The sequence below is a fragment of the Hyaena hyaena genome, unplaced genomic scaffold (genome assembly GCF_003009895.1).
Source record: "Hyaena hyaena isolate Hyena2069 unplaced genomic scaffold, ASM300989v1 scaffold_432, whole genome shotgun sequence".
NCBI lineage: Eukaryota > Metazoa > Chordata > Mammalia > Carnivora > Hyaenidae > Hyaena > Hyaena hyaena.
The window spans coordinates 208195-224172 of record NW_024081063.1 but is presented as its reverse complement, the minus strand read 5'-3'; the positions used below and the strand labels follow the sequence as shown (position 1 = coordinate 224172).

The 15978-nt window shown below is 46.0% G+C and overlaps 1 protein-coding gene across 2 annotated transcripts in view; it reads right to left on the bottom strand.

The window, feature by feature from the left end:
* The window catches only part of APPL2 (adaptor protein, phosphotyrosine interacting with PH domain and leucine zipper 2), a 52111-nt gene extending 36739 nt beyond the window's left edge, over positions 1-15372 (bottom strand). Inside the window, exons 1-2 of one of the 2 annotated variants that reach the window (XM_039252902.1) lie at positions 15185-15372; positions 7917-8015 (exon numbers count right to left, since the gene is read on the bottom strand). In XM_039252902.1, coding sequence (XP_039108833.1) covers positions 7917-8015; positions 15185-15238 — 153 coding nt within the window. In that variant the 5' untranslated portion in view covers positions 15239-15372. The remainder of the gene's footprint in view (positions 1-7916; positions 8016-15184) is intronic. The other variant, XM_039252901.1, reaches the window with a different exon arrangement.
* Positions 15373-15978: the final 606 nt, after the last annotated feature.

Below are 15978 nucleotides of genomic sequence, written 5' to 3'. Positions count from 1 at the left end.
CTGCGAGATTCTGCTCTGCCAGTACGATCACACCGGGACAAGCCACGGGTACAAACGGCCAGTCACCTGCCCTGAAAAGAAGGGAACTTCTGTACAGAGCACATTACATGAAAAATCTTTTGAACTAGACCAACTTTAACCTGACTCACACTTAATCTATTGTACACCAAGGTTTTATGAAATGCTTTGTCAACATTAGCCAATTAATCCACACCCTGTGGGGTGAGCCCACACCATTATCTCAGCAGTGAGGCTTGCAAAACTGGAGCTTGGGTGCAGAGTAAATATTAGTAATAATGATATTAGAGACGGCTGCTAACATTCACGCTTTCTGCGTCCTTGCCAGTGCTGTTAAGTCTTTTTCATACAGTATCACATTTAATCCTATAACCCACCTGGGAGGCAAGGACTATTATCATTTTACAAATGAGGAGACAAAGGCTCAGAAAGGGCAATAACTTTCTAAAATCACAGCTACTAACAGGCAAGGCAAAGGCTTCACTCGGGTTTGCGGGACCTGCAATTGATAGCCCAAGTTTTTAACGCTACACTACTTCCCAGCCCCGCTGGGTCTTTAGACAGAACATAAATCCCATACTTCTCCAGCTGAGGTTCAGCAACAGAGGTGGCCTAGAATTCAGACTCTAAATGGAGTTCCATGAGTAAGATTCTGTGACATTCTGGAACCGCTCTCTGGCTACTGCCTATGGTATTTGATACCTTGTGAGAATCCTTAAAAAAGATAACCTGACAAAGTGCTGACTGACAGCATCTCCTATATTAGATAGAATCTCCACAGCTCCTGCCAAGGCAGAAAATAGCAGTGGTTAGCAAACCTGCATGGAAAAGAAAACCAAGCTTTTAGAAAAGCAATGTTTATCTCAGAGTGGCACGGAGTGCTTAAGGTACTGTAACTGTCATCCCAAGCCACCCAAAGGCCCCTGCCGGTGGCACACCCACTGTGACTAGCAATGGAGAGGCTGGGAGCAGGGGCAGAGGAAGTCCTCTGGGGTCAAAGTCACAATAGAGGCACTTGCTTCAATCTCAGCAGTGCTGCTGCAAACCCGGTAGGGGAAAGTCTCTGTCACCGTGGTGCTCGCCACAAAGCCAGGTCCAGGAGCCCTCGAGCTGGGCCGCACAGGAACAAAGGCAGGAAGCTGTGCTGCGGGCACAATGCCTCCTGAGGACATGGACGTTAATCTGCAGAATGTGCTCTCTGGGATCTCATGCTCCAGAGGGTCAAGGACACCGCACACTCGCTGCACCATAAGCATTCTGACCGACCAGTGTACAGGACATCCGGGCACACTGCCGTGCTTTGGCCAGGAAGGGACAAAAGGAAGGAAGGAAAGGTGCCAGAGACCTCGAACGTGAGGTCTTAAAGCCAGAAAGGCTATTTGTCAGGGCAAGGAGTTGATGGAGATTCCTGGCAGCAGGAAGGGCAGCAAAATCTCAAAACATGTAGAGGGTGTGGCATATTCTGGAACAAGCAAACACGAGCGTAGAAGAGTAGGCTGATACTCAGTTCATGAAGCGCTTTGCACACACCTTGCTGAGGAGTTTAGCCTCTACCCTGAAGTTACAGAGAGCTACAGAAGCATCTGAAGACAGGGAGGGAAGGGAGGTTTAGAAGTGATTCACTCAGCTGTAGGGTAGAGGAGGGCTGGGGGGGGGGGACATCTCCTTGAAAGCAGGAAGAGGGATCAGGAGACTGCTGAATCAGGTAAGGGCTGTGCACTCATTCCCCACAGCACCAAGAGGCAAGTGTTTTTGGAATAAAGACCCAGAGACAAGGACTACAAACAGGTTCCGAAATGGCCAGGCTGGCTGAAGTGACCTTAGCCCTGGAACCAAATAGAGACTAAGCAGAGGGTTCCAATGGGATTGTGGAGAACATTAAGACTTAAGGGTAGGCAGCAACAGGGTGCTAGGAAAGGGGAAACACCTAGAAGGATGGGCAGAGAACTAGGAAGGGACTAGAGGGGGTCTTGTCGCAGGAACCAAAGCAAGACTGTTTTAAGAGGGGTGTCGTTAAAGGATCAGGTGCTCCCCAGGGCCTGCGGGCAGAGAGGGTATGATTTCAGCAGTAAGCAGCCCCCACAGCAAGATGGAGAGGGAGGCCAGACCAAGGTGGCCTGAAGAGTGAGTATCAAGCATCAAGTGACCGAGTGAAGAAAGCAAGTATAAACTGCTCCTTCAAGAAAGTCAAGATCAGAGGGCCAGGCTCCTATTTAACTCAAATAAGAGGCCCAGTGTAATGTGCCACCTTAACTACTGTTATTATAAGACTTAGAAGATGATTAACACCCAGGGGCGCCTGGGTGGCTCAGTTGGTTAAGTGTCTGACTCTTGATTTTGGCTCAGGTCAGGATCTCTCCAGGGGATGGAGCCCCACATTGGGCTCCATGCTGAGCTGAGTGTAGTACCTGCCTGAGATCCCCCCACCCCCTCTCATGCTCTCTCTCAAATAAAAATTAAAAAAAAAAAAAAGACAATTAACACCCAGAGCCCTTGGCACCAGTGAGTGATCTTAGCCCTTCACAGGGAAACTCTATGAACCCTCACAACAACCTGATGAGGCAGCCGTTATTACGGCCTCTGTCAACTGATAAGGAAATTCAAGCAAACAAGTGACCTGCCCAACATCACACAGCAAGCAGCCAACATGGAGCTCAGATCTGTGAGTCCAAGGCCAAACACTTAACCCCTGTACCTAAGTGAGCGTCTCTCACTCAGAATCATCTTGGCTACCAATCGGAAAGCCTTCAAAGCCATCCCGAGGAGAAGCTCTAGGCCCCTCCATGCAAGACAACTGCAGGAAGCTAGGTCTCCGAAGCGGTTTCCAGAAGCTACTCAGGCTCTCTGCTCCCTCACACCTTAAGCTACATACACATTGCTTCTCAGTCCCTGTCATATCCACCTCAACTTGACTGGTTTTCAGGGCTATTAAAATGCACTGACTAAAAACAATTATGCATAAAAACTAATTCAACAAGGAAAGTTACTATGGGATACAAAAAGGAATTGGCTCCCACCTCTAACATACAGGGGTCCCCCTTTCCATGGGGGACACACAGCCAGACCCCGGTGGATGCCTGAAATCATGCCTGAACTCCATATATGCTATGTTTTTTTCCTATACATACATACTTATGATAAAGCTTTAATATATAAATTAGGCACAGTGAGAAATTAACAATACCTAAGAGCAAAATGGAAAAATTACAATACAGTTGACCCTTGAAAAATATGGGTTTAAACGATGCAGGTCAACTTAAACAAATTTTTTCAATAAATACATACAGTGCTGTAAATGTATTTTCTCCCCGTGATTTTCTTAATAACATCTTTCCTCTAGCTTATTTTATTGTAAGCATACTGTATACGATACATACAATATACAAAATACATGTTAGTATATGCTTTATGTTATTGGAAGGCTTCTGGTCAACAGTAGGCTATTAGCAGTTAAATCTGGGGGGAGTCAAGTTACATGAGGATTTTCAACGGTGTGGGGGTCAGTGCCCCAGCCCCTGCGTTGTTCAAGGGTCAACTATATACTGTCATGAAAGCTAAGTGAAAGTGGTCTCTCTTTCAAAATACCTCATGCTGCACTCCCCCTCCCTCCTGTGATGGTGTGAGACGGTAAGATGCCTGAGTGGTGAGAGGAAGGGAGGTGAATGATGTACCATTAGGCTACCATTGACCATCACTGATGTGTTGGGAGGAAGAGCACTTGCTTCCAGACTGCAGTTGGCCGCAGGTAACCGAAACGCCAGACAGCGAGCCTGCACCGTGCTACAAAGCTGTTCGGCTGCTCCAGAGCAGCAAGAACAACCTCTGAACGCTCCTTCCTTAGCCTCTGCCGCCAGTTCTGGAGACCAGTGTGTCTGAAGAGTCCAGCATAGTGGTTTGGAGCGGGACTGCGGGTTTTGGAGTCAAAGACCCGAGTAAAATTCCAGTTGTGACACTGTGACATTAGGCAAGCTACACGAACTGAGCCTCCGTTTACTGACCTGCAAACACGTGCTGGAGTAATCCCGCTCCTTTCCTGTGAAAGCTAACGGAGGATCTACAAAGGGGATGCTTAGCCTAGCGTGTGGTATGTTTATGTGCTCAACAAATATAACTATTATTTCTATCACTAAAATAAGCACTTCTGACCCTATCTGCCTTCTAAACCTGTTCCCATCCTCATTACAAGTTCACACTCCTGGAAGTCCACTCCTCTCATTTTATTTCCCAAGTAGATATGTTAGCTTGCTTAACTTGGTAGCTCCGTACTGTAGACCCTTGAACAACGCAGTGGGTAGAAGGACTGACCCCACCCCGTGCAGGCCAAAATCTCTTAATTCCCCCAAAACTTAATAGCCTACTACTTTGTTTTGTATTTTTGTTGGGGGGGGGGAGGCAGAGAGAGAGAGAGAGAGAGAAAGAGAGAGGGTGAGAGAGAATCCCAAACAGGGTCGTACTGTCAGTGTAGAGTCCAGCTGGGGGCTTGATCTCATGAACCGTGGGATCATGACCTGAGCTGAAATCAAGTCAGACACTTAACAGACTGAGCGACCCAGGCGCCCCAAAGATTTAAAATTTTTTAACCTCTCCAAGAAAGAAACACAATTATGGTAGATCTATTTGACTGTATATGTGGTTCTGTATATCAAATGTCTTAAATGCAAAATTTGAGGTTCAACTGAGTGTGCGTACGTATGCGTCTATTCAGACACTGTGGAGGTTTTCAATGCAGTTAGCCGACAGTCTGCAAGACAGCACATGTTTCCAAGTAACCTGTGTCTGCCGTGGTAGTTCTGCTTCCCTCGGTCAAATGACTCACAATGAGGTACTCACTTCCCACCATGTGCAAAGGCACATCTGACAGTTAGGAGACCAGACATGACTGCAGGGATTGCTGCAAACCGCTGAGAACAGCTCACAGACCATAGCTTCATTCTACTGCTTACGTCAAATAAAATTTAACATTTCCCCCAAACCGGCTACAATCAGCAAAACTGCTCACAGAATATTCCTCAAGTTTTTCTCATTCTTCTTTCTGAAACTGAGGTCCAGTGGCATTTGCCCTAGCAGAATACAGAAATTTACCACCTGGTCTGATTCAAAGTATTTCCTATGAACATTTGTCATTTATAAGCAGCATAAATCTGGTTTCTAAAATATAATGATGAAAAAACATCTTGCTAAGTGCCGGTGCTGTTAAAAAAAAATTATAAAATCCTATTAATTCAACATGTCTAGGTGTGAAATGTGTAAGGAATAATGTTAAATAAACCAAGAAAGCACAACTTAGAGGAAAAAAGTTGAATGAAAACACAGATAAGTATTACTGTACACACACACATCCATCGATATGTGTATGTATACACACACACACACACAAACTGATCAAAGAAGAGTCAGAAAAGTGTGTGTGTGTGTTTTAATTAAAAAGAAACAAAACACCAAAGCATTTAAATGGACCTGAAAACCACATGACCCTAACCCAACCCGTCCGGATGCTGATGGCCACTGCCGGACTCCGCCACTGAGGCTGGCAGCACTGGCCAGCCCTTCCCGCTAGCCTCTGCTGCAGGAAATGCCGAGGCAGGAGGAAGGGTTTCTGGCCAGTGGAGAACCCATGTGATGATCATGTGGTGTGAATTACAAGCCAGTTTACAGACTCTTGGAATGTACGACCCACTTAATTTTGGCAAAATGTAGTTTTCTGGCCCAAAAGAAAAAGCACATAAAGAAAGTATTTGGACATCTCCAAGTAAATGATTCTGACAGACATGGAAAGGCAGAACAGAGACTCTTGAGGTGACAGAGACACGGTCCCTAAGTCTTGGGGATCCTAAACCTTAAACAAGAGATAAATCATTTAATGACAATATTCAAGTTACTGAATAGCAGTTAAGTTCAGGTGTTAAAGTGCAATAAAAAAAAAAATTCCTATTTTTTAAAAAATGTTGACTATGTAGAGAAAGATATAAAATCATACAATATAAATGAGTAGGGTTTAAAAAATCAACATAATATGTCCCCAGTTTCTTTTTTTTTTTTTTAATGTTTTTTATTTACTTCTGAGAGAGAGAGAGAGAGAGACAGCGTGAGCAGGGGAGGGTCAGAGAGAAAGGGACACACAGAATAGGAAGCAGGCTCCAGGCTCTGAGCTAGCTGTCAGCACAGAGCCCGACGCGGGGCTCGAAACTCACGAACTGTGAGATCATGACCTGGGCCGAAGTCAGACGCTTAACCGACTGAGCCACCCAGGCGCCCCTGTTGCCAGTTTCTGAATGTCTTAACCAAAGAAGTAAAATCACACAAGAGCACATGGGTTTATTTTGGGTTTTAAAATTCGTTCCAATTAAGTTGCACTTGTATAACACGGTACAGTCTGCAAATCTGTAGCTCCGGCCTAAACTCTAGATGTGAACTTTCAACAAGCTCTTCCTCCACGTTGGACACCCCAAATCAGCCTCTCAAGAAAGAATTATGACTGGCGTCCCTGTCATTCCTGCCACACACACACACCCACACCCTCATCTCCTCCTATGTGCTCCCAACTACCCGCCCTGTTGTTCAACCCTCCTGACTCATCCTTCACACATGTGACCCCTTCACATCCAATCGCCAACCCGCCTCCTAAACACCTCTGAAATTCACCCACTTCTTTCCATCTCTACTGCTACTTCCTGTTCAGGCCACCCCACGCTTAGTGGCTGAGAGTCTGGCCACTGAGAGGGCTCTGGCTTCAGGCTGGCTCGCTCTGCCACGTATTAACAGGGTGCACCTGGACGAGTTCCTGGCCCTCGGAGTCCTTCAGTCTCCTAACCTATCCTAGGAGGATGATGAGAACAATGCCCACCGCACAGAGCTGCTGGGGAATTTAAATGAAACATCCATGTCAAGGTCTTGAAGTGATGCCCAGAAGCTCTGAAATATCCAATGTCAGTGGCCACAATCACCCTCTCTGGGTGCTGAGCACAGTTCCTCAGGGTTAGGTGACCTCCTCTCCTAGTGGCACAAACACTCTTACATAACCGTTTTCTCTGTCCTCCACCCCAAATGTAAGCTCCTCCATGGCAAAGGTCAATAAAACAATGACAATAACAAATGATCACATATGAATGTTAGGAGACATGTAATAGCTGACTATGCGCATTTACACACATATGTATTATATACTGAGTGTGGCATTTCTTTAGAGGTCATCGGTGAGATAAAGAAACATCAACACACACAGATTTAAGTCAGCAAGGAATCAATAAGCAAAAGCATCGGCTGCCATAATATTGTGATGGGTGACACTAAATTTTAAGCAATTCGTTAAGCCTTCTCTTAGAAAGTAACATACACAGACACTTCTTGATCTTGTAGAGATTCACTTTTGCTACTCAGCAATTTATTTTGCATTGTTTTGCAAGTCAGAGATATTTGTTCCTCAAAACAAAGAAGCCACCCAACAGTTCCACAAGTGTGACTCAAGTCTTTTCAGAGGAAGCACTTGAAAAGAGCCTCTCTACCCGCCTGCGCGGACATCTAAGACTCCCATTTAGGAGAAAGACAAAGAGCATGTCTCAGAATACTGACCCCGCGCATTCACAAGTAGGAAGAGGAGATTCAAATGTTTCCCTGTGGGGCTGAATTAAAAAAAAGAAAAAGAAAGAAAACCAGCGACGTGGTCTTTTTCTACTGGTTTTACTAGTTACAGGAAAATTACGCTCTTTTTTAAGCAAAAAAACCAGATTGTCCTCGGTTTTTGAAAGTGAACGGACAATGCTGATTTTATTTCCAAACTTTAAATGATGTTGTTCTGACTCAAATTCCTCAACCTCCTGAGAGAAGTTCAAGATGAAGGCAGAGGGCTCATCCTCTCCTCCTCTCCCTCCCCCTCCTCAAGTGAGGGCGCAGGTAGATACCTGGGCTCCGTAGACGCGCTGCATTGCCTGGAGTAGCTGGTTGGTATAATCCGTGAGGGTGCCCGCATCTTCTTCAAAAACACTCAGTAAAGAGCGAGTCTACAAGAAAAGAAGAAATGAAGTCGATTTTATTTCTAAGTGGAAAAGTTACAAAGGAGGTAGAAAACACACACACACCTCTGAGATGTGGAGAGGGGCCTATTCTCTAGCTTTATTCTGTTACTGATAATAGCAGGAAGAGCTGATTTCTGGAGCTTCAGTTTAGAACTGCTTTTCTAGGGCGCCTAGGTGGCTCAGTCGGTTAAACCTCTGACTTCGGCTCAGGTCATGATCTCACGGTTGGCAGGTTGGAGCCCTGTGTTGGACCCTGTGCTGACAGTTCAGAGCCTGGAGCCTGCTTCAGATTCTGTGCCTCCCTCTCTCTCTCTGCTTGTCCCCCTCTCGTGTTCTCTGTCGCTCAAAAATAAATAAATGTTAAAAAAAAAAAAAAAAAAAGGCATTAGAACTGATTTTCTAAGCCCTCAGACTACAAAGCAGAGGCAAACTGAGTAAAATTCAAGTGTCGAGGCCAGAGAAAGAAAGCCAATATTTAAAGAGTTAAGACTCCGGCACTACTATCTGTTTCAACTTAGCCCTTACCTAAGCACCAGGGGAGTCCATCCAATGAAGAAAAAAAAGTTAAAAGGCAGCCTCTCCTTTCCAGCCCATAAACTGAACACGACGTCAGGGCTGTGTGTTTACCTGGGGTGTGGACGCCCAGCAGTCCATCACCCCAACAGCCAGCCATCTGTCTGGTTTTCTGCAATCTTGGACATCTTGCAGGAGTGTGTCATTCTTTCCTCTTAAGATACTAAGGTCAATTTTCAGGTCTTTTGTCATCTTTTATGAAGCCAACTTTAAACTCACAGCCAGGAAATTTCCAGATCTATCCTGGGTCCACCAGTGGTAGATCTGGGCAGAAAACTGAAACAGCAACTTAACAAGAACGAGAGAGAGCTCAGTTCCTTCAGGAAGACTAACTAACTACCCAGTGCCCTGAAGCAGCTGAGCAAGGTCATCAGATGTAAGGTACTTCCTGTCATACTTACGCATAGAACCTGCACAGAGTGAACTCTAAACAAATATTTACATATTAGGTGGCATCTAAAGAAGTATCAAGGTGTCACGTAAGTGACTGTATCTATCTACTCAAGGGACTTTACTTAATGTGTCCAGCACAGTGGGAATCTAAAATATTATGCCAGTGATAACAGAATCTCTGAAAATAACCCATGAAGCACAGAATCATGAAGCACAGAATGGACAGTGTCACAGAAATGCTTTTAAAAAATTTTTTTTAAATTTATTTCTGAGAAAGAGAGAGACAGCATGAGCGGGGGGCGGGGGAGGACACGGGTCAGAGAGAGAAGGAGACACAGAATCTGAAACAGGCTCCAGGCTCTGAGCTAGCTGTCAGCACAGAGCCTGATGTGGGGCTCGAACCCACGACCGTGAGATCATGACCTGAGCCAAAGTCGGATGCTTAACTGACTGAGCCACCCAGGCAGCCCGAGAAATGCCTTTAATAAGATGGTATCAAAGCACTTTACAAGGAATAACCTATTAAGGCTCATTATTTCCCTGCAAATGAATTTCAATTCCTTCTTTTTCTAACAGCTCAGGTAAGAGAGCAATAACTGGATTCAAAGCACCCTCAATTATCAGGGCATTTGGATCGTTCAGTGTACCCTTGATTTTGTTCCACAAACTCTGATGCACTTCACAGCAATACACTCTTGTCCTGGCTTTGCCCGAGGCCTTTAAGGCTAAAAATACCTGCTCTGCCACTAGTGTACTCTCTTTAGTATCAGTCCTTTTTAACAGAGACACCAGAGGCCATGAATAAAGATGTCGGATAGGTTTTTAAAAAGCTCTCGATGATAGCAAAATATCAGAGTTCATACAGTATGTAATTTGTGTGCTAAAGCAGAGTCCATCAAACTTTAAAATTAAAAGTAACAGCACGAAACACATTTTACCAATGTTCATCATTCTTATGCATATATAATGATTTTTCTCTGTACTATTCCATTTGAAAACAAAAATCAGAACTGTGACCCACTGGATCTCATCATCGACTCATGGATGTCAACCAGTAGGTGAAAAACATTGGGTTAGAACTCTCCATTCTATCTTTTTAAAGTATACTTTTTAGGGGTGCCTGGGTGGCTCAGTCAGTTAAGGGTCCAACTCTTGGTTTCGGCTCAGGTCATGATCTCAAGGTTAGTGAGTTCAAGCCCCATATCAGGCTCCACACTGAAGGCACTGAGCCTGACAGTCCCTCTCTCTCTCTCTCTCTCTCTCTCTCTCTCTCTCTCTCTCTCTCCCCCTCCCCTGCTCATGCTTCCTCTCTCTTCCTCGAAGTAAATAAATAAAACTTAAAAATAAATAAATATACTTTTTATTTTGGGAAAAAAGACTGCATTCAATCATTGATGCATACGTCTCTGCCTCCATCCGATATCCGATGAAACATTGTGCTGGGAACTGCTATTCAAAGGTGATTAGAATCGACTCTATGTTCTCCAGGAGCTTACAGCCTTCTGCATGTCTCAAAGGATCTGGGAGCACCTTGGGGACCATGTCAGTCCTGGGTCCAAATTCAGACTCTGACACTAATTTGCAGGGTTAATGAGATCTTGAATATACACAAAGTGCCCACTAGTGTGTGACATATGGTGATAGCAGATGACAATGAATAGGACAATAATGAACTTTGATTACTTACTAAAGACAATAAAGGCTTTACACATATGATTTCATGTTTTTAAGCGAGAGCAGAGTTTACTGAAGACACAGAGAGAGCAGCTACAAGTGGAGCATCTGGAAGCCTCGGAAAGGAACACGAGTCTGTGTATGATTTCACTCTGACATCACAGCAATAGTTAGCTATACATGTTATCCAATATTAAAGGAACTTTTCATCTTTTTATCATCATGGTGTCAACACTACAGAATTCACCCATGTTTATTGTGATCCTGGTGTCTTTCTTTGCTATAACTAATATGTCTAGGAAAATGAGAAGGAAAGAATGATACAATTGGATTGAGAATATTTAATTTTTTAAAATACTAATGATATCCATTTAGTTGAGTCCTAGTCATTGCTTTCAAAACTATTAGGGATAAAATTGAGTGGAAAATGATAGGTTAAGATGAAAAGGGAAGGCTCGTGTAAATGTCCTCCACAAAGAGAATAGAAAAAAAACTAAAATTCCTTTACCCACCTTGAAGGTGTGAGACACTGTGCTGGGCACTAAATATTTGCTATTTTACTGAATCCTTCCAACAACTTTAGGAAGTAGATATCATGGATACGTAACCCCTTTTACAGATGATAAAACTAAGGCTCATCAAGGTTAAGAAACTTGCTCAGCCTCCCGAGGCTGGGAAGCACAGGGCAGGGATGTAAATCCAGGTCTGTCTGGCACCGATGGCCACGCTTCCTCCCGCACCTGTCACCCAGCAGTGAGCTGTACCAGTGGGCATGCTCTGTGGGCCACGGCCCAAGTGCCCCCTGGAGCTGGCTTCCATTTGGCCATCTTACGGTCACGTTCTCACCTATGATAACTGCCAAAGACTTGTATCACGAGTGTTTTGTTTCGTTTCCTTACACTCTGGACATGTTTATCATGACCCCCATTAGCACTGGCAAGGAAAGTCCAGTCTTTCTAATTTACTGAGGCCGAGATCACAGCTGGAAAAATATACACCCAGCTATCTTAGGCACTGGTTTGATATCCACATATCAGCTCCATATCTGCTTCAATTTCTATCCGGAACAACAGGAATGTTCTTAGTCATAAGGAATGAGACCAAGCACCAGGCACAGGTACATCAGACATCAAAGACTCTACTTGAAAGTCTGAAAGACAATGGTGCCTATCACTTATAAAGACAATAGCAACAATCATTGATGGCATTACAAAGATATGCAAGCAGGAAGCCACTTTACTTACTTGCACGTTGTTGAGTCTTCCTAAGAATTCCATTAAGTAACCATTTTTATTCTAATTTTACACATGTCAAAACACAAGTTCAGAGAGGCTGAGTAACCTGCATAATGTAACAGTGGCAGAGTTTGAATTTCAATCCCATCCTTTTTCTACTACTCTATACTCTTAAGAGTGAGTATGCCTCGCCAGAAAAACCAAACCAGACCCCCTACGGACAGAGCCTCAGCTCCACATCACCCCTGCATCTTAAAGAAACTGTGTTCCCCAATAAACATTTTTTTTTTCTCCAGAATAGTATCTGATTGTACAACGGCACAATCTTAATAACTCTAATTGTCAAATATATGTGTTATTCTTCACAATGAAGACAGAACCGCCAAGCTGTTTTGAGGCATCTTGCACAAGTAAGCGAAAGCCTGGCTTGGTCAAGGATGGCTGTTCCCAGTTGGACCACTCATTGCACAAGCTCAGAACTAAGTCTTTAATTTCCCTGTGCTTCAGTTATGCCAAGTGCAAAGGAAACGAACAAAAATCAAGAAATAGTGAGCAACAGTTTTTGTCTGCGCCTTATCTCCAAAGCATACTGCATACACAAAGGACACTAAGCCTCTCCTAGGAGCAGGGGCGGCGCGTTCACACAGCCCTGGGACTGCTTGCTTATCTGTGTCCCGGAACAGACTGCACCGGTGGCGGGCGGGCGTTCATACCTTGTCACTTCACTCCCAGCATCTAGCAGCGGCTGACAAGGCAGAGGCTCACCAGCAGCCATGGAGACGAGTATCTTAGTCCCTAAAACCCCATGCATCTCACACAGCAGATACGACCCGGAATAATGCGTGTGTGCCCAGACGGGTCTTACTGTCCACACACCGCGCAGGACTAAACAGGGGGAAGTGAATAGATGTGTCTGAGGGCGGCCAACGGCTATTCAGCTCTTCTTGGGTCACTGAGTTCAAATACAAAAGCCTTGTGTTCATTAATCAATCCTGTGCAGGTTACTGCAGCAACCCTCATAACTGCTCTTCATAAAACCAGAACAAACAAACCATAGAGGGTTTCTCAGGATCTTTTCCTTTCAGTGGAACAACACATTAGATCACCGATGACAGAAAACCCGGGTGCTAGGTTAGTGGGGTCAACTAGAACCAATATACGCAGACTGCCTGGGTTCCGATTCCAGCTCGGCCGCTGTAGTGTGTATAATTGTGAGCAAGTTATTTAACTTCTCTGCTCCTTGGTCATTTTCATAGGAAACCTACTACTTCAACGACTGTCAGGAGCGTTAAGTGAATGAATGCAGGTGAAGGATTTAGACAGCGCCTGACACATAAAATGCATGCGTGATACAGGGGTTTGTTATTGTTTTTACTCTTCTCACATAAAATGAAGGACTTGGATTAGATTCTCTCCAGTTCCAAATCTGTGAGTCTCCTTGGAAGAAAGGCTGCTTTAGGCACATGCCCCATATAAGACTGCTAAATAAATATACTCTGATGATTATCGAAGACCTTCTTGAGAGCTAGCTTCCACTGAACAACCTCATGAAGGATCCCGGCAGGGGGACACCCAACTCCCCAAGGCAGTAACAAATTCCCTGAGTGAAGAGGGGCGTTACATAGGAATGGCTATGCCACACAACCTCCTCTTCCACAAACAAGCTCAAAGTTACAAACCATGCCCTGTGAGAGAATCTTGAGCTTCTAAAGCCCCTTCAAGTTCATCTGCTCCATATCCCTCATTCTGTGGAGGAGCAAATTGACTCAGTCACAGGGTGGGGATGAGTGACTTGCCCCACTCACATGACAAGTTAGTGGGAGAGCAAGAATCAGGACCCAGGTTTCCTCACGTACTTGCCTCACAGCTGAGCAAACCCCATAAACAACTCCGAAACTGTGCCTGTTTGCTTTAGTGGGAGCCAAAAATGCAGAACGTGACTTACCAGTGAGGGCAACGTGGAGAATCAGTTAGCGCAACCTCTCTGACCCGGCTCAGCCCATCACCATGATCAGCTAGGAAAGCGAGGCGTCTTTGCACTCAGTTTCTCCAACTACACAGTAAACGGAAATCCCAAATTCTACCTTATTATCTTTACATCTCATACTATGTGTGGGGACGCACAGAATGACTTCTCCAAAGGGCTTTGGTCCCATTAAAATGCCCCTGTTTGAAGCCTTCAAAGAGCCCTTTGAAAAGTCCATCAGACCAGCGGATACCAATTAAAAAAACAGTCACAGCTTGCTCAAGTTTCTTACTTGCCTACCTAAAGATGATCACAGGGAAAGAAAAAAAAAAACGAGCAAAAGAAAACTAAGCACGCAGCCCTTTGACGACTTATCTGAACTGAACTGGCTAGATGCAGAGTAGGTGTAGCTAAGTCCATCAAAGAGCACAATGTGCTAAAAAGAAAAAAGAAAGGAACCGAAAAGAGAAGGCAAATAGGTGAATCTCATAAGAATTTTTCAAGAGTTGAGACACCTGGGAATAAAGTGACTTCTTTAAATAACCCACAACCAGGAGAGGGGATATGAAGCTGGGGAAATGCTAATGGAGAACAGAAGTTCCTTGAAGAGAAGCAGCCAGCCCATTGTATCATAAACTCAGGTCATTCACGTATCTGCCGTATTTACGCAGCGGCTTTCATCCGCACAGCTCAGAGGACTTAACTTTCATCTCGAGCGTGCTAATGAAGTTCCCCCGAGCGACAAATGAGGCAGGTGTTGTCATACTCTCTTGACATGGGAAAACTGTGCCGAAGGTAGCGCTGGGAAAGAGATCTGGGCTCCCTGCCTCCCGTCTTGGCCCTAAATCCACCAGGACCTATCGCATCAGTAGTAGAGCAGTAGTAGTAGTAGTAGCAGCAGCAGCAGTAGTAGCAGTAATAGTAGTAGGGATGAAAATAACTAAGATTGACTACTTCTCTACCAGACGTTGCCTGCTAACAATGTGACAACTCTAGGAGGCGGATACAATGATTACCCCTGAGTTACCCAGGATAAAAGTGCGGCACAAAAAGGTTTAATTATCTGCCGGAGGCGCTCAGCGAAGCGGGGGAGCCCGAGTTTAGGCCGGGCAGCGTCAGTTTCAGCTGACTCTGGAAAGGGGTCACGCCACAGACTCCGGCCGCGGGGAGCTTTCCCGGGTTCTCCAGCCCCGCCTGAGGGGTGCCCCCTCCCGGCCGGCCGGCCCTGCGCGCCCCAGGCCTTCATCCCGAGGCTTGAGGGGCCTCCCCGGCCTCCAGCCCCCGAGCGAGGTGACCGGAGCGGCGAGGGGTACCTGGGGGCTGTCCTGCAACGCCTCCTCCAGCAGGAGCTTGTCCACGGCGGGCATGGTGGCGCGGAGCCGGACGGAAGGACCGGAGGGCGGGAGGCGCGGCCGCCGAGGGTGCTCCGGGCTGTAGCGACGAGGCTGACGCTCCGCGCCCGCGGCCGCCCAGCGCGCGCCCACGCCTGGCCACTGGCCGCCGCCCCCGCAGCCTCCCGCCCACCCGCCGGCGCTCCTCCCAGCCCAGCACTCCGCGGAGCCGGATCAACAGGAAGTGTGGCGAGCGTGCGGGTGAGCCACCGGAAGTGTGGCGGCCCCGCTTCCGCCGCACCGTGCCTCGCGGGAAGCCGCAGCACCTAGCGCGGGCCCGGCTGCTCAGTGCTCGCGATGCGTGGTGTCAAGGTCTGCGGTTAGGGAGCCGGGTGCTTAAAAGCTGGTCCGTGCATATTAAAGCCCCAAACGGCAAACTCGAGAGCGCAACGATAAGGTTTATCTACTTGCGGCAGCCCAGAAAACTTTTGAATCGGAGGAGATCGAAGCGAACAGATTTTTGCCGCGGTGACCCTCGCCACTTTCTTACTGGAGGGAAAAAGCCTACGCTTGCCACACCACTTTTTCTAGATAAATCCCATTGCCCCCTTAGCAGCTCTTAGCGCAGAGTCCCCTAATTCTGGAGAAGAAAATGGATAACTGAATCATCTGCGTTTTTTCAGAAGGAGCTATTGTGGAAACCACAACTGTTTGATTTGAGCGGTAGAATCAGGCCTTGACCTCATGGTTTGCTGTGTTTTGTCATTTTGGAAAAT